At 47.3% G+C, this 20869-nt stretch overlaps 1 protein-coding gene across 1 annotated transcript in view; it reads right to left on the bottom strand.

The window, feature by feature from the left end:
* The window catches only part of LOC119445576 (cGMP-dependent protein kinase 1), a 697240-nt gene extending 680817 nt beyond the window's left edge, over nucleotides 1-16423 (bottom strand). The window contains exon 1 of the mRNA XM_049660582.1: nucleotides 15937-16423. Coding sequence (XP_049516539.1) covers nucleotides 15937-16191 — 255 coding nt within the window. The 5' untranslated portion in view covers nucleotides 16192-16423. The remainder of the gene's footprint in view (nucleotides 1-15936) is intronic.
* Nucleotides 16424-20869: the final 4446 nt, after the last annotated feature.

Genomic DNA, 20869 nt, shown 5'->3' on the forward strand with positions numbered 1-20869 from the left:
ACGAGATCGACAAGGATGGCTTGCACCCAACGGCGGAAAAAGTAGAAGCCATTAAAAAAGCACCAAGGCCCACTGGCGTGAGCCAGCTGAAGGCTTTTTTGGGTTTGATAAACTACTATGGGAAATTTTTGCCGAATTTGGCCTCGGTCTTGGAACCATTGCATGACTTGCTGAGAAAAGAAACTACGTGGCACTGGTCACGTGATTGTGATGAGGCATTCCGAAGATGCAAAGAAATGTTGACTGATAAAAGTGTGCTGCAACTCTATGATGTAAAAAAAGAAATTTGGGTTACATGTGATGCATCTGATTATGGGTTAGGTGCAGTGCTATCGCACGTGGTAAACGGTGAAGAAAAGCCAGTTGCTTTTGCTTCACGGTCGTTGTCTGCGTCCGAACGTAACTACGGACAAATTGAAAAAGAAGCACTTAGTATTGTGTTTGCTGTAAAAAAATTTCACAAGTACCTCTACGGGCGACCCTTTGATATAATAACCGATCACCAGCCCTTGACAATTTTGTTTGATCCTAAACGGCAGGGCAGTGCAGTGGCCACTGCAAGAGTGCATCGCTGGTTAACATTTTTGGCCGACTACAGATATAGAATCAAACACAAGCCAGGAACAGCCATCCAGCATGCAGACGCATTGTCTCGTTTACCGCTGCCCGACACAGGCAGCAGCTGTGAAGAAATCTTTTACTTTTCGGCCCTAAATGACTTGCCATTGACATCAAAGGATGTCAGCCGGGAGACGGGACGCGATGGAGTGCTGAGGGCTGTGCGTGACATGATTTGGCATGGATGGCCCAAAGCAGTATCTGAGGAGCTAAAGCCATTCTGGATACGCCGGTTGGACCTCAGTGTAGACGACGGGTGCGTTATATGGACAAACAGAGTTGTGATACCGGAGTCATTGCAAAATGGCCTTTTGCAATTGCTGCATGAACAACACTTGGGAATAACCCGAATGAAAGCATTAGCGAGGTCAGTAGTATGGTGGCCTGGAATGGACAAGGCCCTCGAAAACATTGTGCACAAATGTGAAATATGCCAGACTGTTCTCCCTGCAGCGTCACCAGTACCTTTGTCGTCGTGGCAGGTGTGTCAAAATCCATGGGAACGAGTGCATTTAGATTTCGCCGAAGAAAAAGGGATGACATTTCTTCTCGCTATTGACACGTATTCCAAATGGTTGGAAATTAAGATCATGAAGCTAACAACCGCCTCGAAGACGGTTGAGGTTGTGCGTTCTTGGTTCGCGGCGCATGGCCTTCCTCTGGAGGTAGTGACGGACAACGGGCCACAGTTTCGAGCCGCTGAGTTCAAAGACTTCCTTCAAGCTAATGGTGTGAGGCACACACTGACGCCGCCGTACCACCCGCAGTCTAACGGTGCGGCGGAGCGCGCAGTTCAGACAACAAAAAAAGCTCTTCTCAAACAGGTACTAGAAGACGCAGAAAATGGCACTAACAGATCGCTTCAACACAGAATAGATAACTTCGTATTCTGTTATCGAACAACGCCTCACACCTTCACGGGAAGAACACCTGCGGAATTATTTGTACGAAGGAAGCTGCGGACCCGATTGTCGCTGCTGCGCCCAGACGTAAAAGATGCAATGAGCGCTAAGACCGCAAAAATAAAAACATCTGCGGATATGCGCAGAGGTGCGCCGCGAGTGTTTGCTGTGGGTGATCGAGTTCTGGTGCGTTCTGTGCGTGGGGAAGTGGTGAACTGGTGGCCTGGAGAAGTGACGCGTGTAAAGTCATCTTCGACATATCTAGTGCAAGTGCGAAACACAGTGCGGTTCGTGCACGCGGACCACCTGCGACCATCGAACATCGAGCCAAAGGTACGACATGACCCAGTGGCTGAAGTGGAACTGCCACATGCATCTGACGTCACCGATACTACACCGACGACAGACCAAAGCCCGGAGTCGTCGTCACCAGCAACGACTTCATTGCGTCCAGGCAATCACGAGCAGCCGTTACCATTACGAAGGAGCACAAGGGAGCGGCGCCCACCTGATCGCCTGACTTATGATAATTTTTACAATTGTGCGTGAAGGAAGTGTTGTGACGTCATCCGTCATGCGATAAGACAATCGCGTGTCATAAATTGTGGGCTCGCAAACTAGTGCTGGCTGCGCATGCGCCGAGAGATAGCCAGTGCTTATATACGCGCTCGAGTATCGTTGTATGTTCTATTCTTGTTGTTGAGTTGAGGCTGCCAGTGTGCACCTCGATAATAAAGTACGTTCTAACCCGGTCCCGGTGTCAAGCTACAACAATAAGGATCGGATTGATTGCAGTAAGGTGGATAACAACCGATAAGGGTCAATAAGGGTCGGATCTAATCTCATAAGTTTCATAACGACCGATACGGATTGATAAGGGTTTATACAGGTCTGATCAGGTTTGATAACATTCATAAGACAGACAGGCTGCCTTCCTCGTCACATTTTGTAAAATCGCTGTACATTTTTGTGTGAATTAAATACCAATATATTGCACGGTGCATGTTTGCCGTAAGTGATGGCTATTCTGGTTTTCCAACTAAAACGCGCTTTTACGAGCCGCCGCGTGTTGTCGCCGGCTAGTCAAGCTTGGCGAGAATATCTCGTCCTGATTTGGTCGTTCGCAAGCGATAAAGTTTGCCTCTTTGGCTTCCTGGGCCAGTTCTCTTAGCGTGTTTTAGTTGCTGTGTATGTACGGGTTTTCCAGCTTCGTGTGCATTGGTAGACCTGTTGTGGTCCGCATGCCTTTTGTGATGTAACTTTTTCCCCATCTGTTCTGCTTGTCTTGATGTCAAGCTGCTGTAGTTATACCCGTATAATATACGTGAAGTAATGAGCACTTAAACGGTTCGCAGGGTATCCCGCTCTTCCGAGCGCCATCGCAGTGTTGTGTTACGTCGTATTAGGCGAAGGATGTGATTGCTTTCTTCAGTCATGTTGGAGACCCGTGTCGTTGGAGACCCGTGAATGTTTCCATAAGGCTGATGGCAGAGCGTCATACAATCGTCTGGTTTCCCAGTGGCAGATGGAATATTTCTCCTTTTTTTTCGGCTGCTATTTAAGGTCTATGACGACAACACATTGTCTTTTCAGGAGATGCTTCGATATTCACATCCTGGAGAAAACCAGCGATTGTATCTAGTTCTTGTTGAAGTATCTGTTGGGGTTTTTCCACTGATCATCTAGCAACACAAATTGCGATATCATCGGCATATACGGCGTACCGCAATTTCTCTTATTGGGTGGGAGCCGCGCCATTTAGGGAATAAAGAATGTCTGTGACAGTACCCCTCCTTGAGGGACATGTGTGTTGCTGTTTTTTTTTTGTTTTTTTTTTTTTTGTGCTAGGCAGGAGCAATTTTGAACGTTCAAGTTGAACCAGTTTCGCTTCCTGAAACTGCAGCGTCCGGATATCCACACAGTTTCCAGAGACGGCGCGAAGGGTGCGATGAAGAGCGGCGGCAAGGCAAAGGGGAACGACGCCGAAGTGAGCGGAAAGCTCACGGTGCGCTGGAAATCCAGAGGCCAGAGAGAGTGACGTAATGAGGATGGGTATGGTCTCGAGTGTAAGGTTAGAGTATCTCTCAAAGGCAGCGTAACCGCGCTTTTTGCCTAGAACGACGTCTCTTCTTCATCATTTACATAGGTACTTGAGAAGGCCGGTTTCAATACTATGTTTCAATTATTCTATAGAGCAAACACCACACTTCTCGCATAACCGATTAAAAAAAAGAAAGAGAGAGCTGCGGCGCTGTACACCCACATATCGGTCGTATCCTAGCGTGTAAATCGCTCAAACATATGGCATAACCCACTTCAACCCACGCGTGGGCGGCAGAGTTGAATTATTAGGTGCATGCCCTCGCCATTTGGACTCGTACAGCCAGAATATCCACGTGTCGCATTCCTATCAAAGTGTCACTGCTCAAGGATCACCAGTAATTTCTGCTTTATATTGGTGCTGTAATAACTCGGACGACCCAGTTCTCGCTATAGCGTAGAAGCACGACAGAAAAATTGTTCCCCGGCTGCACAAAGACGTGACCGTCCCCTTATGAGAAACTTTTCACTAGTGCAACCAGACCGTGTTATCGACTGACTGTTTCAAAGCTTTCTCCCAAATATGTGATGGTCTTTATGAATAAATGGTGGTGCCCCGACGAGATAGAGCTACACTTTCCTTGAGAGAAGCATAAAAAATTATAAATAAGAAGAACGTCCGCTATCTGGTATGTTACATGTCTTGTTGTTGGTTATTGATTGCGTTTGGCTGCTCAAGAGGCGACTATCCCATATAGCTATTAAAAAGAAACAAAAAAGAACAGTAAGCGAGATAACAGTATGAATAGAAATAATAGAAATACTAAAGGGCTTGCACAATAAATTAGAGTGAAAGAAATAAATACCTTACTAATTACTTAACACCAATATCCTGGTATAATATAAATCATATACATGTCACTGCATTTAAGAGAGTAAATGTGAATTCAGCTTCGGTAGAAAAATCCCGATCTTTCCGAAGCCTTTCTATCCTAAAGAATGTTGAGCAAAATATGCAAGGCCAGAATGAATTGAATACTATGGAAAAACGCTCGAAACGATATTTCCCAGCAGATATACTGCTCTAGGAGTCGGGCTGCTTTTGAATGATGGCACAATAACACCGCGTAACGCAGCCATTGTGAGACAGTATGCACTAATCCTGCGTGTAAGGACCTGACGCTCATAGGCAAGGATTCTTACATTATATATGGTGGGCGACAGGATGGCTCGTTCAGCGGATCCTGGATGCAAGACGATGCCTTTGATCCGTCGTTTCTAAGCTAGAAACAACTCAACATACAACGCAAGTGCGTTTACGCGAGTACATTTTTAATGATGTACAGAATGACCAAACATGCTGGGGTTACCATCCAAGATCAGGCAAGCCGATACTGCCTTACGGATCGGATCATTCTAAGCTCGTTAAAAGAAGCATTACTAACGTGCGTGTTAAAAATGCACTGAAACAAAAAATCTTGCTCTCCACTTGTACAGCTGTGTTTTTTTGGGAGCAAGTAGGTCGCCTGAAGGCGTCTGGCTACCCTGACCACGCGTTACCTTCAGTAGCTGAGGCGCAAGTTAAAAGAATCAGAAAGCAATCTTTCTGTGAGCAGAGAAGCGATGCAACAAACAAGAAAGAATAAGTAGCGGTGATTCCGTACATTCATCGCCTATCACACAATCTTAAGAAAGTAGCTGAACTGTGAAGTTCTAAGGTAGTATTTGCCACTCCCTTGAAGTTGTCCAGGCTGTACAAGTTAACGGCACCATGTTACACAAAGCCGTCCGGTTGCACTGTGAACCATAAAGAAAAATTTGTTGAGTGTCAAACGGGAGTGTTTTACAGGATTCCGCTCTTGTGTGGAACGGTACATATTGGGCGAACCGCTCGTTGCCTAAATTACCGCTTAAGGGAACACAGCAATAATTTAAAAAACGGGGAGAACGGGCCTCCCGCCACGCACTGCAAAAAGTGCACCTGCACAGCAAAGCTTGATAGCTGCACCGTTATAGCCCGGAATCGTATTCAATGGGCGAGGCTAATTATCAAGGCGAACTCGATCAGTGCTGAAGTAGGAAAATGTGTCAGTGTAGTATCCCTGACGTTGTCAGAAAAGGAACTTCAGTTTTTTGGGTGTATAATGAGGGCAGTACGCCGGTCAAGTGTCACGCGTGAAAGCGTATATAAGTGATTACCGGATTTCTCAATAAACAAGTTGAAAGTTGCGCTATGTGTGCCTCGTCTTCACCTATCGTCCATGTCTTTAAGCGCATTTACAACATCAGCATGCTAAAACAGCTCGGCCAACTAGGTGTGCGGCAGGTAGTTTTCACATCTCATTTTAGTGGGGTTTAACGATCTTATGCGTTGTTTGCGGACGGTGATATTTGCGGCCGGTTTCTAGTGTCTGGAACCCGCAGATCGCAATCTCATAACGTTGATTCAAATGTGCCAGCGATAAGCATTACAGATAACTTTAAGTGCTTTCTTTAGTACTCTTTCGATTATGTACATGTCAGTTTCTCTGCGGGTCCCTGACAGTATCTGCATACTCGAGCATTGACCGAATGACTGTTTTATATGCCGTTACTTTGGCAGCACTGGTGCAGTTTATAAACGGTGCTTTAATAACTATAACTTTTTTATTGCTGCCTAGGAAACGTACCGAACCTGGAAGTTTTATAACTAATCTTAGAATCTATTGTTATTCCGAGATATGCGAATTCCTTCACTTGTTTCATGTCCATATTTTCTATCTTGTAAGCGCAAACTACCGGATTTTTTTTGTTTACGCGTAATAACTGTGTACGCGCATTTTGCGATGTTTAAAGTCATATGACACTAGAGACACCAGTTGTGTATTGCTATCGAAGAGTCGTTTAAGCTTGATTAGTCATCCGCAGATTGAATTCTCGAATAAACAATACACTCGTCCGCCAAAAAAGCGGCTCCGCAGAGAAAATTTGGAAGTCAGGTCATGCAGGTAAATGAGAAAAAGACGTGACCCTAAAACTGGGCCCTGCGGAACACCCGAACTTACTGAGGCGAGCTTTAAATTCGAAGCGCCTACGCTGCCAAATTGTTTTCGATGCGTCAAGTACGAATCAAGCTAATGCAAAATTTGTTCGCTCTGTAGGATGCTCTTTCGCTGTATCTTCATTTTTATAGCGAATCTTACTTTGCCTCTTTTCCCGACTTTCCGGGTGCTGCTGCTGTGAACTTGCTCGCGCGCGCCGATGGGTTTCTTGCATACACCACCAGACGGCGTTCGCCTACGCGCAATCCGGCCGGCGCCACCGCGGCAGCGTTCAACAGTTTGTGCGTATGGTACGTTCTGTGCTTGCTTTCCTATGCGACCAAAATGCAGATGCTGGGCTGAGGAGGTCGCGTGCTGGGCTGTGATAGTGTAAACGTTAAAGTCGTCCATAGGCTGAAAAGAGCGCTTGGAGCTCGCGTCTCAACAGCGTGCTGGCCACTTACGCAGAAGGAGCACGTAAACGCGCGCCAGCAAAATGGCTCCAAGGCGTGCACTCAGCGTCGAGGACACCCAGGCCCGAAATAAGCGTCGGAACAGGAGTGTCTTCGCTACGTAGTGAAACTGTGGTGCAGACCGCGAATGTATGGTGGCTGAAAGACCTCATGAGGCAAGGCGACGACGTGTGGCGGCCATGAAAGATGACGAGCGTGGTGAGCACCACGACCAGAAGCGACAAGCAGAACAACAATTGTCGTCAATCAAAGCAAACAGCATAGAAAGCTTCGGTTACATCGATTCTCACAGTGCGTGCAATGCGCATGTTTTTGTCTCTGTGTGTGAAATCCAATCGAACGTTTTTCTTTTTTTTTTCGAAATCTACTAAAAGCATATCTACCTGCCCACCTTGGTAGATTGCCAGTATTTCGTTGTTTATGTGAAGTAACTGCGTAGTGGTCAAAAAGTCACGCCTAAATCCGTGCTGAGTCTCACTAAAGAAGTAATTATTTGCTAATAAGAAACTTAAGTGCTTAAAACCAAAGTGTTCCATTACCTTAAAAGAGGTGCAGATCTTTCTTCTCTGCATTCTGTTGTAAAGCCAGCGCTTTGCTTCCTCAGAATCTGGGTGCGCAAAACCTAAAAAAAACTCCCTATTAGACAGTTTTGTTTAACGTTGGCATAATAGGTGGGGTTAAGGGAAATATCCTTTATCGTTCTGCAAACGAACTTCGCGGTAAGCGAGTTATAGTAACGCGTGATAGCGTTGTCTATGTCCCGGCAATGCTATTTAACTACGCATTAATTTTGCATACATGGTAGACATAATCTCGTATTAGCCAAGCTTTGCGTGTGCTTGCGTGCGAGAAGTGCGAGCGACAGCGCAATGATAGCGGAAAGCACGTTGTATTTGTACTTTCTACGCGGGCCGATCCGCGGCGAAATCGCTCCGCGCCTGCCGACGTGGCCTCCGAAATAGCCCAACTTTGGAAGTCATGCACCGTCGCGCCTAGCTTTCCGCCTCACCGGTCGGTCTACCATGGAGATTTACAAGAATGAGAAGAAAGAAATCGGAAAGAAAAGTCTACAGGATGGCGCGAAGGGAACTGCGTTGCTATTTGAAGCCCGAGTTGGTCGCCTAAGGAGAAAAAAAGACATAGCGGAGCAAATATTTGCAACAGGATGAGGCATATTTGTGCTGCAGCAAAAATATGGAGACATCTCATCGCATCCTAATGGGATGTGAAGGTATTCATCCAGCGAGACCCGTAGAAAACGCACACCTTCCAGGAGCGCGGGGATTTGAAGCGGATGGAAGCATGAACTGGTCCGCAGTCGAGATGACCTCGATCTGTTTATTGCTCTGTACTTTTCACACACAAAGTGCAACATAAATGAAACGAACATTGCTCCCATGTGTCTTCGTTTCATTTATGTTGTACTTTGTGCGTGAAAATTACAGCGCAGTTAACATAACGATGCCACACCAACTAGCTCCAGTCGAAGCCTTATTGATCGAGATAAGTGAGAGTCGTTTAGAGTATTGGTGAAAAAAAAATCAGGCAAGAAAATGATAGCACCGGATTCCCTGCAGGCATAGGTAGATTGCCGCGCGATTGGCCTCTCGAGGCACTTTGAGGGGATTCGCGGGCTTCTTTGAGGCTCGGAACAGCGCTTTTATGCAGCCCGTATTGAGCAACAGAAAGCTGAGTTTTTCATGTTGCTCTACAATTTTCTCATTGACACTTTTTCATCTAATTATAAAAATTTGAACAGTTGATTGTCAAAAGCTTGACAGAAGTGGTTCCGTCCAGCTATGTGACATTTGCATGTTTTTAAAGCTTGGTGCATGATAGTTGGGAGACCCTGTATACTATAGCTGAAAGATAAGGCATTGAGATGGAAAATTTTAATTTTCGATACGAAAATTGCCGAGTTTTTTAAGGATAAGAAGACATTATGAGGTGCTAAATTACGTTTTGGGGCAAAGGTAAACTTAATCTTACAGAATATTAACAGAATATTAACCGCATTAACAAAGCCTGCAAATCGTAACAACATCGGATAAAACAAGAGCAAGGAGGTCTTGATAGGCATGGTTATTTCGCCACCTGTTCTCGTTCATTCGAAGCGCAATTATGCGAACACAAGCGAACCATGCCGAAATAGGGTTGAATAAATCTGAATAATGCCTCAAGGTCGACGGCACATCTTTCTGTTTATTTGCTTTCTTTACGCGTGTGTTCTTTTTTTTTCTCTCGTTTATTGATACTACGTCTCGAAAAAGAAAAAAAAAACGAATTAACTCCCCTTCTTCATCTCTTTTTTTTTTCTTTTTCAGCAGTTTCAGTGCTCAAGAAATCCCTGACAAGCAGGCGTCTACTTATCCATGGGAAGCGTTCCGAATTATAATTAGAATTTTCGAGGTTTCGTGTTCTTAAAAAAAAACAAATACCGTTGGCCTTCACGGACGCTGAAGTCCACGGATCCGGATTGGTATCGATCGCAATTGAAGGGCTTGAACGTGTGCACCGAAAGGGTTTTAAAATAAGTTTATTTTACTGTTTCTTCTTTGCAGCCAGAGCTCATACGCTGCCTTAACGGCCTCAGGCTCAACCTGTGTTGGGCTCAGTAGCAGCCTAACAATACCTAACCAGCAGAAAAGGTAAATCGTTCACGAAGAAATCTCACAGTTTACCCTGCGTTTGCTGACTGTGTAGACTGTAACTCTCGAGTTCATTTACTCTCGAAAACAGGTGTCCCGCATTTCTTTGTGCCTGCCGACATGCACCCCACCACTGTGAAGCTCGAGTGTTTGCAGAGCCCAGTGCTCAAATGTGCCTCAGAATTCCTCGCGTGGTTTAAGGCTCAGGTTATAACTCGTCTGCGCCCACTTAATTCGGCACGCAGATTGCTCATCCATGCTTTCGTTCCAGGACACGATGCAGCAAATTTTGATGTCTTCCGGTGCATAATGTTTTCTAAGTTTACAGTTACGTTAAAGGTGAATGGGGTCAGAGAAAGGTATTTCATACTCGGAAGGCAAATGCGCTGCTCCCGGATTCTATGACGCTTCCGCCCTTATTGATTCTAAGGGCCATCGTTATTGCTCCTTGGAGCCCTTGCCCGCAGAATTGCGCGGCCTTGAAGTTTTCCGCAAAGGCAACAATTTCGCATTCCCATCGAGAACGTCGCAATGGAAATTAGAAGTGATGCGATGCATGCGTTCACAGGCTGCGATCTGAACCATGAGAGGGCACGTGGTTTCATTAGCGAGCGAAGTTTTCTCTAAATATATAAAGCACTTATTTATTACAGTGGTCGGCAAACCCGGCGCACCCTCTTTCGGCATTTTCTCTCGATATGGCCAAAGCGGCCTTTTTGCTTTCTTTGCGAAGTATCGAGAAAAAGAAAGAAGCCATCTAACTGCATAGAAGTGACGCGTCTGTCATTTTCGTGGCGTACACCACTCAACTTAGTCTAGCACTATGACCAGGCACAGTGAGCTTAGTAGAGAGCCGGGGAAAAAATGCACCGATGATTACGATGCTCCCTAAAGCAACATTTGAGCGCAGCTCTATACGTGTTTTCATTTGGCGTGTCAGTATTTTGTATTATGATTATGTAGGTACACCGTTTATATTAGGAAGAGAACGCTGTGAGTAGCGCGCTTTCTTTCCATACAGACGACGTGCGCTACTCTGGCGCCATATCGTAGCCATCGTCGCCGCACAGCCCGTCTTGCGCGGTACTACACTTTTCTTTCGACGATTTAGTTCCACCAACGAAAAGCGCGGCCAATCGTCGCGGGGAAATGATGCCACCAGTGTCAGCGGCGACAACACCCAAGGGAACGTCACATCGAGCCTTACTCGTAGCCACTCGCCATCGCTCCTTGCAGGAGCAGTGATCCCCGTTAACACACGCTGGTACCGCGGACGAGCGTAGCCCTCCCCACCTCACGCCACCCTGGCCCCCCTTCGGAAGCGCAGGTGAGATCATCGCCCACGCGTCTGTGGATGCCCTGGCACCGGCAACTCGGCGCATGCGCAGGCCGTTTACCCTGCGCTCCTCCTCCACTTTCCTCTTCGCGTGTTCTTTCATCTCCCGCTGCGTTAAGCGTTCACTTTCATCTTTCGCTGTGCTCGTTCACTCGGTTACGAGGGACGCCGAGGCACGCCGAGGCTCACCGCAAGAACGGGCGCCTAAGAGGTGCGCTCTAAAGGAACGATAAGATTGTCGCGGTTCTGCGATGAAGACAACCACGATGTAGGCCTGACTGAACACTCGAGCTAGGCGGAAGCCTATGTTCTTTTTTTTGTGCTGTGAAGCTTGACAAATACCAACCCCCAAGGTACTGCCGATTAAATACTCCTCGTAACACCTATTAGTGGAAGGTGCGTGGCACACCTCCTTACAACCCAGTCCTCGATCTACGTAGCGGACGCCGCGTTTGTCCCGCGACGATGCCTGAAAGCAGTGCGCAGTCAACGCCTGCTCCGTCAACGGTAATCCTTGAGCATCCCCGGCACATTCTGCGGCACGGCCGGACATCAACGACATGGACGATTGGCTCGCATTATACGAGCGCTTCAGCGACCACAACAGTTGGGATGAGACGATGATGCTTGCCAACATAATAACGCCGCACGAAGATGAATTGAAAAGTTGGGACCGAAGTTGGAAAAGTCGATGTCTTCGATTATTGTCATTGCCTTTACTCCGCTGCCAATTTATAATCGCGCAGACCCGTTTCTTTTCAAACTCGTTCACGGTACCCTCACCTACGCCGACCTCCTCAGTTGTATCGTGTTTCGTATGACGAGCAATATCACCCGATAATATAGACATTTCCCTGTTCCTGCCTGTGATCACCCACACTCAACCGTCGATAGCATACAGTCATCATGACGCCTATTTTCATGATCTTGATATTTTTCATAACTCGCTGTCATAGTTCTTTTCCGAGCTTTGCACGGTTGCGCCATAGTTTCATATATTGTTCAACTGCTCTCCTCCTTCTTTTGTATTCACCATTGGCCTTGTTGTATGTACACTCTTCTTTTCAAGATTGTTCATCGCATTCATTTTTGAAACCTGAATTTCACCTGCCGTTTTTTTATGCTGTGAGCGTGCACCACCACTTTGACCTCAAGGTTGTTCCTGGACGTGGTAAATTAATGACTGATTGAATGATAACTAAATGACGGATATTATTATTATTATTATTCATTTAAAGCAAGCAAGGACTCCAGGAACACAAATATATGTGCTATGTCTGGGTGCCCTAAATTAAGAAATTAAATTATGGGGTTTTACGTGCCAAAACCATGATTTGATTATGAGGCACGCCGTAGTAGGGACTCCGGAAATTTCGACCAACTGGGGCTCTTTAACGTGCACCTAAATCTAAGTACACGGGTGTTTTTGCGTTTTGCCCCCATCGAAATGCGGCTGCCGTGGCCGGGATTCGATCCCGCGACCTCGTGCTCAGCAGCCCAACACCATAGCCATTGAGCAACCACGGCGGGGATGTCTGGGTGCCCTATACCAAGCACAAACAAAGTGTCGCCGCACAAGCTGGTCCTGACCGCGCTTCGGCTTGCAATTGTAAGCACGGTATTCTCGCATTCGACAGTGCTTCGAGAGCGCGAGCTCTGTCATGTTAGACGTAGCAAGTGAAGTGTGGCTAAGCCCCCTCGATCTATTTCGCAAGACGCTTTAAGGCAGGAAGGAGACTTGCTGAATAGGACCTCTGAAAAAAATTCCAGCATATAACGAGCAGAAATATGCCCAATTTACAAGCTACTATTTTATTCAACAAATCGCAAACTTCACTATAGAGCTGGACGCCAAGAAATTAAGGTCTTGAAGCTCAACGCTAACTTGCTTGCAAATTTAATGGAGTACTGAAATAATCGCTGCCATCTGTGACGCCATTAATTTCAAGAAGATTGCTAACGACTTCACATGTACTCACCACTACTCTCTGGAATACCATCGGGCCTTAAGAGTATGTAAAGAACTAAATTAAAAAATAGTAAGTACGTAATTACGCAGCAGTCCAACAAAAGCCGTTCCTGTGAAGCACATTCCTTAATAAAGAGAATCAGCGATAAAGTCGCGTTACATGTCTCACTGAATTGGACAGGCTAGAAATAACAAGAGCCTCGAAGTCTGATAAGTTGGTTTCGCTTCCCACACATAGCCACTTTTTGCAAATGAATACAAAGACCCCATAACTATTAGGGAGACACACCCACGCCCACATCGAAAATTAGAGCAATTGACATTGCTTAGGCGGCCGTCACTGCGATCTGTTGGAGCCGGCGACGGTCGCCTACGCAAAAGAGATTTTCAGCTAGAGCGCTGCGTTAGTTTCTATTCAGCGTCAATCACACTTGCTTCGTTCCCATCGATTTCGCGGCCCCGAAGACGCACTGCGCTTCCCGACAACCTTTGAAGCCCAATGGCTCGAAAAAGAAAATGCCTCTGGAAACGCTGTCGCGGAGAGGCGCAATGAGTGTTCAGGCCGCAAAATCGATCGGGGAAAAAACACGTGTGATTGACGCAAAGAGAAAGCTGACAAAGCGGATTCACTTGGAGTCCGCGTTCAAGCATGCGACCGCGACTGTGTGCGCGAGATGAGTAAGTCGCAGTGGTGAAAATCTTCCGACCGTACCCCCCCGTAGTTCTACCGCGGAGCAGTGTTACGAGGAAACGCGTACGCGATGATGGTTTGGTGCCTCTCAGTTGTTGCCGAGGAAGCTTTCGCATATCGGAGCGAGAAGATTCCTTCGAGGTCTTGGAATGCTTTAGACGCCACAGGCACCCTTGACGAGGTAGCCACCCCAAAAAGTCAACCAAATGCCCGATGACATATGCGATGGTTAAGTCGCGTTACAAATCGCAGAGTGCCGAGGACGTGAACGACTATTTCCGCAGCAAAACTCCTTTTTTCCGCCAAACATTGTTCTCTGAAAGGCTACCGAAACATCTCGCGCTTCATTTCTCATTGTTCTTCCGTGTACGAGAAAGGCCACACAATAGGTATGGCTCTGTGAAATAACAGTACACCCGGAAGGGAATATAGCATGTCTTGTGATTCCTTCAGCAAGCCAGCCGGGATCGCTTCTAAAGGTGCTTTTCGCGAAAGCCCTTGTGATTTGCAAATAATTGGGAGCACTGTCAAATAGCCGCTCTAGCCGCCATCGTGCTTCTGCCGCTGGCCACAGGCATGTAGAAAGCTGCCCAAAATAGTAAGCACCACATTTACGCCGATTCGTAACCGCGCATATTATAGTCCATTCATTTGTAGCAATGAGTAAACAACGATTACTAAAGTGCTTTGGACAGACTACATGAAAGCAAATCACGTGAGATTCCCCCCCCCCCCCCTTTGCCAGCAAGATTATATTAAAGAACTTCACTTCAGAAAGCAGAAGGCCAATGATGTGAAAGGCGACTGCCGGCAGTTCGTGACAGCAAAGAGCGTTGACGGGCCGGCGTACAGTAGTGTTAGCCCTATGTATACTCAAGAAAGAACAAATGCGTACGCGGGCAACTCGGTGTAATCCGAATTGCATGCTGACGCCCATGATAGGGAACTTATCGACGCATCGTGAAGATATAAAAATAAACACTTTCACATCGTAGTCACATAAAAATAAACACTTTCACATGTTTCACAATCGATGACGAGGAAAATGAGTGACAACGTTCTGGGGCAGTAAAGATTTGCACAGAGTACAATGTGTGGGCAGCTTCTTTTCGCTTGTGCGGAGAGAAAAAAAAAAGATCAGGAAACATGCCTCGGGGGATTGATGACCTTTTGGGGCATTTATCAAGGCTACCGTTGCAGTGTGAAATTTCCCCCTGTGGAAAAGCTGTTGAGGTCAGCATCCAGCATGTTCCTGTAATCGAAAGTTTCTTGGCGTTTTCACAAAAATAAGAGAGATGAGCTTGTTCCTCTCAAGGCCTCTATAAGCTAAATGTAAGCAAAATATAGAAAAAAACTAAGCTCCACAAATATGTACTCATAAAGCATAAACGGGTAGCGTGGCATGTTATCGGAATGGCTTGACTAGAATGGGCAAAAATGAGCCCTCTTTTTCAGAATGTTAAGAAGATTTCGTTCGGCAAATTTTATCTTGCAGGTATGCTGAGCGCAGTGCAAGTAAAAAAAAACAGAACTCTGAAAATTGATGCCCCGGAGGGGGATATTTTTTTCCTGAAGGCAAGAGTAGAGTGAACTAACGTAACAATTGCAGATTTATACGATACTAAAAAAAAAAAAAACGCTTCCTGTCCCCATTTTGAATTTACTTGAACGACCCATACAAATCACATGGCTCGTTTAATGCGGTCAACACATAACGGTCGAGCAAAATATTACCCTACGTGTCAAGAAATCACGGGGCTGTGCTCCGTTGTTTAATAAAACTAAATATCATTTATCGTTTAAGACAGCATCTAGAAAATTTAGCTCCATTTCTGAGTCACCGAAGCGTTGAATTTTTATGGCATGCGATGAAATGTCCACAACTTTGCACACTAAAGCTTCTGACGAATTTCGCTTTGCTTCATTGCTAACGGGGCGGCAACCATTGTACGACAAAGTACGAAGTTCTGAGCATCGTACTTTCTCGCGCTAGGCGGCCGCGTCGTTTTTCTGGTGTTCAGTGGTGATTTAGCACATCGGATTGGAAGCAAATCTTCTCCCTCTATTTAAGCAAAGTGATACAAACCGCTTTCATGAGATATATCTGGTAGCCCAAGATGCACCACTAAACTATCACCTCTTTACCGACACGAAGCGTAGAACCCTGCCTGTCACCCAGAACCGAAAGCCCTCGATTTCGAGGCCGCTTCCCCATGACCTATGAAGAAAAAATCTTTACCTGCAGCTTGTGGACTTCTCTGTTCAGACGCACAATTTCCCGGTCGCGGCGCTCGAGGGACGCCTTGAGCTTGGATATCTCCAGCTCCATGGCGAGCACGGCGCCCGGAGCCACGGAGGACGACCGGCGACCGACGCTGAGCCGAGGCTGCTGCTGGTGGAAAGACGGGCTCGAGCACCCCTTGTCCGGCACAGCCAGTCCCGGGCTGCCCGACGACGCTGTGGCGTGCCCCACTGTGCTCTGAGCTGTACCCATCTCGTCGTCCCAGAAGTAATAGAGGTCCTGTTCAGTCCTTCCAGTTGACGGGGACAGTGAGGACGCAACGAGGCAGGTCCTGTTCTTCGTGTGGTGGCAGCTACCGACCCCGCACGCTGGGACCTCCTCCCGCCGAGCCTTGGACGACGAGGCGCCCCAGATGATCCACGGCTTGCAGCACCATGCAGAAGCTCGGAACGAAGCCCACGAGCAGTCTCCGTCCAATGGTGTGCTGGTCGCGACCGGCTCGGGCTGGCAGTTGGGACAAGGCAGACGCGACACGGCGAACGTGTTGGCCGACGTGCTGACGCGGCCGCTGTGGCAAGCGCAGAACGATGACGACAACAAAGCGATGGTTATCGGGGTGCGTTACTGGTGGGGGCGCCTTCAGAAGCGGTAATCGGTAATTTGAAGTGTCCGACGCTACTTCGGTGGACTCGGCGGATTGTGGTCGCGTAGAGCAAGATGTTTCGATAGTCCCCCAAGCGAGGAGTCAATCGAGTCCAGAATCCTGGGAAGATGTGTCCGGAACGCACAGCAGTAGGTTGTAAATAGATAAGAGCGTGCACAGAAAGTGTTAGGTCTATATGCCCCGATGAAAAACCGGTGGCTCAATGATTAAGAAGTGCCGTGGGAGTTGCAGGAAACACAGTCTGAATTGTTTGCGAAAACTGATATGTAGGAGCCACTAGTTGTAAATTCTTCAAGAAGGGTGTCACGTAAAGGACAACGCGTAGTAGTGGCGCTCTTGTACCGGTATATGTGAAAACAATATGCTACAGATCAACAATTGTTACTGAATTAAAGGTGTCACAGCAGAACGACGGGCTCCACACCAAAACACTTCGGGGCACTGAGCTTCCAGAACTTACGCATGGATCAAAAGAAAATGTGCTTTTGGGGACAAATCGACACGGACACGTACAACAACGTATTATGTCACCTTACGTATCCTGTCCACGTAAATAGAACTGGAACAAATCCACAAGTCGACCAGTGAGGTGCCAGGCGTTTCTTCGTAAACGATACAGTGCACTCGGCAGGACAGTTGTATTGCCCGTCGGAAGACGGTGAAGGTGTGCGGCAACGAAGTATGACTGTCGGGTGGGCGGGTCGTCTCTCAGAAGAGGCTTCCGGAACGATCACGTGGGTTCGGTGCAGGTGCGTCCAGGTGAGAGGGTGCAGACGCAAACCAGGGCGACTGAGCCGGCAGGCATAGGATGGTGAAGTTCTCACAACAAACCATCGCCTCACGTGCTAATTGCAGCTGAGGCCTGCCCATGCACTGTCGGCGCGCCGGGAAGGTGTGCGCGGCGAGAGAGGGAGGACAACGGGTGGAAGCCGGTGGTGGGCGCGCGACGTTTCAAAGGCACGTCGCGTTACGCTGCCACCATCGCGGCCGGGGTCGGCGACGCACGGCGGGAGAGACGGTGCTGCGCCCGCGAGCACGCCGGCACTGGCGGCGCTGACCACGAGGTTCGCGTAAAACCAAGCCCCCTGGATCGCCGAAAGTAGCGGCGCGCTCGGAACTTCGCCTGGGTTCTCGCGCCGCCGCGAGCCGGCACCTCCTCGCTCAACTCCTTGGCCTCCTCTCGCTCTTCCGCGCGCTCATTGGCTCCCACGCCGTCGCCTGGGCAACGTTCGGCCAGACTTTGTTTTGGTTCACTCCTTTTTTTTTTTCCTCTCGCCATTTTCTTGCCGACGGAGCTCCGCGTGTAGCAGCGGCAGTTACGCTTTCTCCTGGCAGTGCGCGATCACGCACTCGTCACAGGTTTACAGCAAGAAGGGCACTGTCTCCGCTTTCTCTGCGACTTTGCTTATAAAACACTCCTTTTTCTTCAGGACTACCGACACATTTTCAAGTCGTAGACACATTACCATACACTTCTCGCGCGTGAAGTGATCGCACTCCGTGTAAAGGCTGGGAAAAATTTAATATCTTAATCGAATACTGAACTCGTCTGGTGTTGCCACACCTGGCGTCATTGACATTACTGTGACGTCATGACACGGGAAAAGTTGCTGGCGTTGTGTAGAAATACGGCTACGTATGCTGGTGTCACTCATAAAAAAATAGCACTGCGCGCGTTTTATCTTGCTGTGATCGCGTATGGCAGCCGCAGCCATCACTATAATGAAACGAACCAGTGTATCGTAATCTAAGAAGCAAACTGGAAAAAGTCTAGTCAACGTGCCTCCCACTCCTTCCCCTCATGAATTGTTGCGAAAAGAAGTGTTACAGCAATTTATACAGCTTGCTCTGGCAGGTGCCAGTAATTTTTAGATAATTTCGAGTGTTTGGATCTTTAGGGAAAGAAAGCAAAAACTGAGAAGTCGGAAATGACGTGCCAGTACTCCTTGAACAATATATTGATGTTGCAAGGGCAGGCGTGCAAGATTTCCTCTACATGCACATGCTTTATCAGGAAGGTAGGCAATCGTAATTTTTGAAAGCTTGTGCTTCGTGAAAGACGCTACTGCTATTTATTTAATTATTCAAAATACCTTCAGGGTCCGAAGGCATACAGAAAGGAGCGAAGAAAGTAAAAGGAAAAACGATGTACAGCTGGCAATAGCAATAAAAAAATGCAAAGCATTTTGAAGGCTATCTTAATTGTTGAGCATCAACTATGGCAGCAATGGTCGCGAGAAAGTGGTTCCGTGCGACGATAGTTACTTAGACAACAGAACCACGACACAAATTTGTGTGACAAGATGTTAAGCCAACTCTGTTACAGTGATCGGTTCTAGCTGATATGTAGCAAAGTGATTGAAAAACAGAGTCCTTCAGAACTTTGTTGTAATGGCAGAATTTATGGGGAAAAAATCAGCCAAGAGGATTTGCTGAGGAGGGGAAGGTAAAGCAGTGTTAAGATTTTTTTCATTGACGTGACACTAGAATGGCCTGAATAATTTGATAAGATGAAGCCTGCAGCGCGGCTTCATCTTATCAAACGGTTTCAACGGTTTCGAGGGTGAGTGGTTATCGTGACCTTATGCGTGGTTATGATGCAGCTTGTTCTCATGATTTTCCATATTTTATGCGAAAGCATGGTCCTACAACTTTTGGGGACACTTGTTTAAACTAATCTCTTTCCTTCCATGCTTCGTTATTCACGGTCTCTGAATAACGCAGCTCGTGTGGAAGCTCATTGAAGTGCAGGCACTGTGACCGTTCGCACAAACCCACACATTGGCGAACACAAGTCTAAATATTGCATAGGCATAGACCAACAAATTTTTTCTTTGACTTCCCTCGTGAGGAAACTTTTCGAAAAGATGTTTACTGTTTGTTAGCGATAGCCAGTTCACAGAGTAGCAACGAGCAATATCGATTACATAGTGTATGTAACATAGGTAACATGTAACATAGTAACATAGGTTAAGCTTTGTACCAGAACTGTCGGCGCACAACTCAGCGTTAGTTATTTTTTAACCTTTCTTTGTTGTTGTGGGTTCTTCGATATTGGGATCAAGCGTTCTTTTTTTAATCACTTCCGTGCTTAACGATTCGTATAAAAGGCGTAGTTTTTTAATCGCAACTATTAAAAAGACGAAAGATAAATATAACTCAGAAAAACGCATTTCACCTAGGTTTTACTCCGACTAAGAAAAGTCACACTCAGCAAGGCCGACTTGATCAAGATCATAGTGAGTATGGCGGCCAAGGAAGTGCGGCCGGGAATCGAACCCACGACTTCTCAGCTGCAGACAGCCATATAGGACCAGCCGCGGTGGCGCCATGGCGTTGCTCTGCACTAAGTACCATTTCCATGGGGGTGAAATGCAAAAACGCCTGTGTACCGCGCATTGGGTACGCGTCAAAGAGCCCCAGGTGGCCAAAAATAATCCGTAGTCCCTCATTGCGGCGTGCCGCATAATCAAATGGTGCTTTTGGCACCTAAGACCGTAGAATTAAAAGAAATAACGCCATATAGCCACGCCGCCAACACAGCGAGTAGTTCTCGCACTACCGAACACACGTTTTGATTTATCTTCTTTTTTTTTCTGAGACGCGTGTACAACGAGTCGATGATTTTTTTTTCTCAGAGAACGCTACGCCACGTGCAGCCGTACTGCAAAATCAGAGGGCGTGTAATAAGCGCCCGCACAGGTCGCGCGACGAAAAGCGACTGTTTCTGGGTACTGCTCACTTTATTGCCGTAGCAACTACAAAGACAGTCAAAGTGCGCACGCGCCATCGCCGCCGTGCTGTTTTGATATCGTAGCGCGGCCGCGCGTGCAGGGTTGCAAGGCCTCCAGTGTCGCGCGTTGCGTTTGGCTGTAAAAACGACGAAGCCCACTGGACACGTACCCTCTCCTCCATCGTTCTGTAGCTTCTGCTGCTCGCATAAGCGCTGCGCGTGCAGACATTAGCGTTCCGGCTGGGCAGCTGTGTGCACACCACACCGGCGTCCATACGCATACTGGTCTGAGAGGAACGGTAAGCGAAATTTAAATCTTTTACAGCGAAGCCGTATACCTCTCGTTGGGCGGAAAATTTCGTGGCGTAAACACAAAACTCCCGGTTAAGAATTGAAGGCAAACGGCATATCTTTCCTTGCAATCAGGCATACAGTATATATATATATATTGAGAAGAGGTTTATTGGCGGTGGCCTGCAAGGACGCTACGTGTTCCAAGAACGGCGAGGCAGCGTGGAGCACCGTCTCCAATG

This window comes from Dermacentor silvarum, chromosome 1, assembly GCF_013339745.2.
Source record: "Dermacentor silvarum isolate Dsil-2018 chromosome 1, BIME_Dsil_1.4, whole genome shotgun sequence".
In the NCBI taxonomy this organism is placed as follows: domain Eukaryota; kingdom Metazoa; phylum Arthropoda; class Arachnida; order Ixodida; family Ixodidae; genus Dermacentor; species Dermacentor silvarum.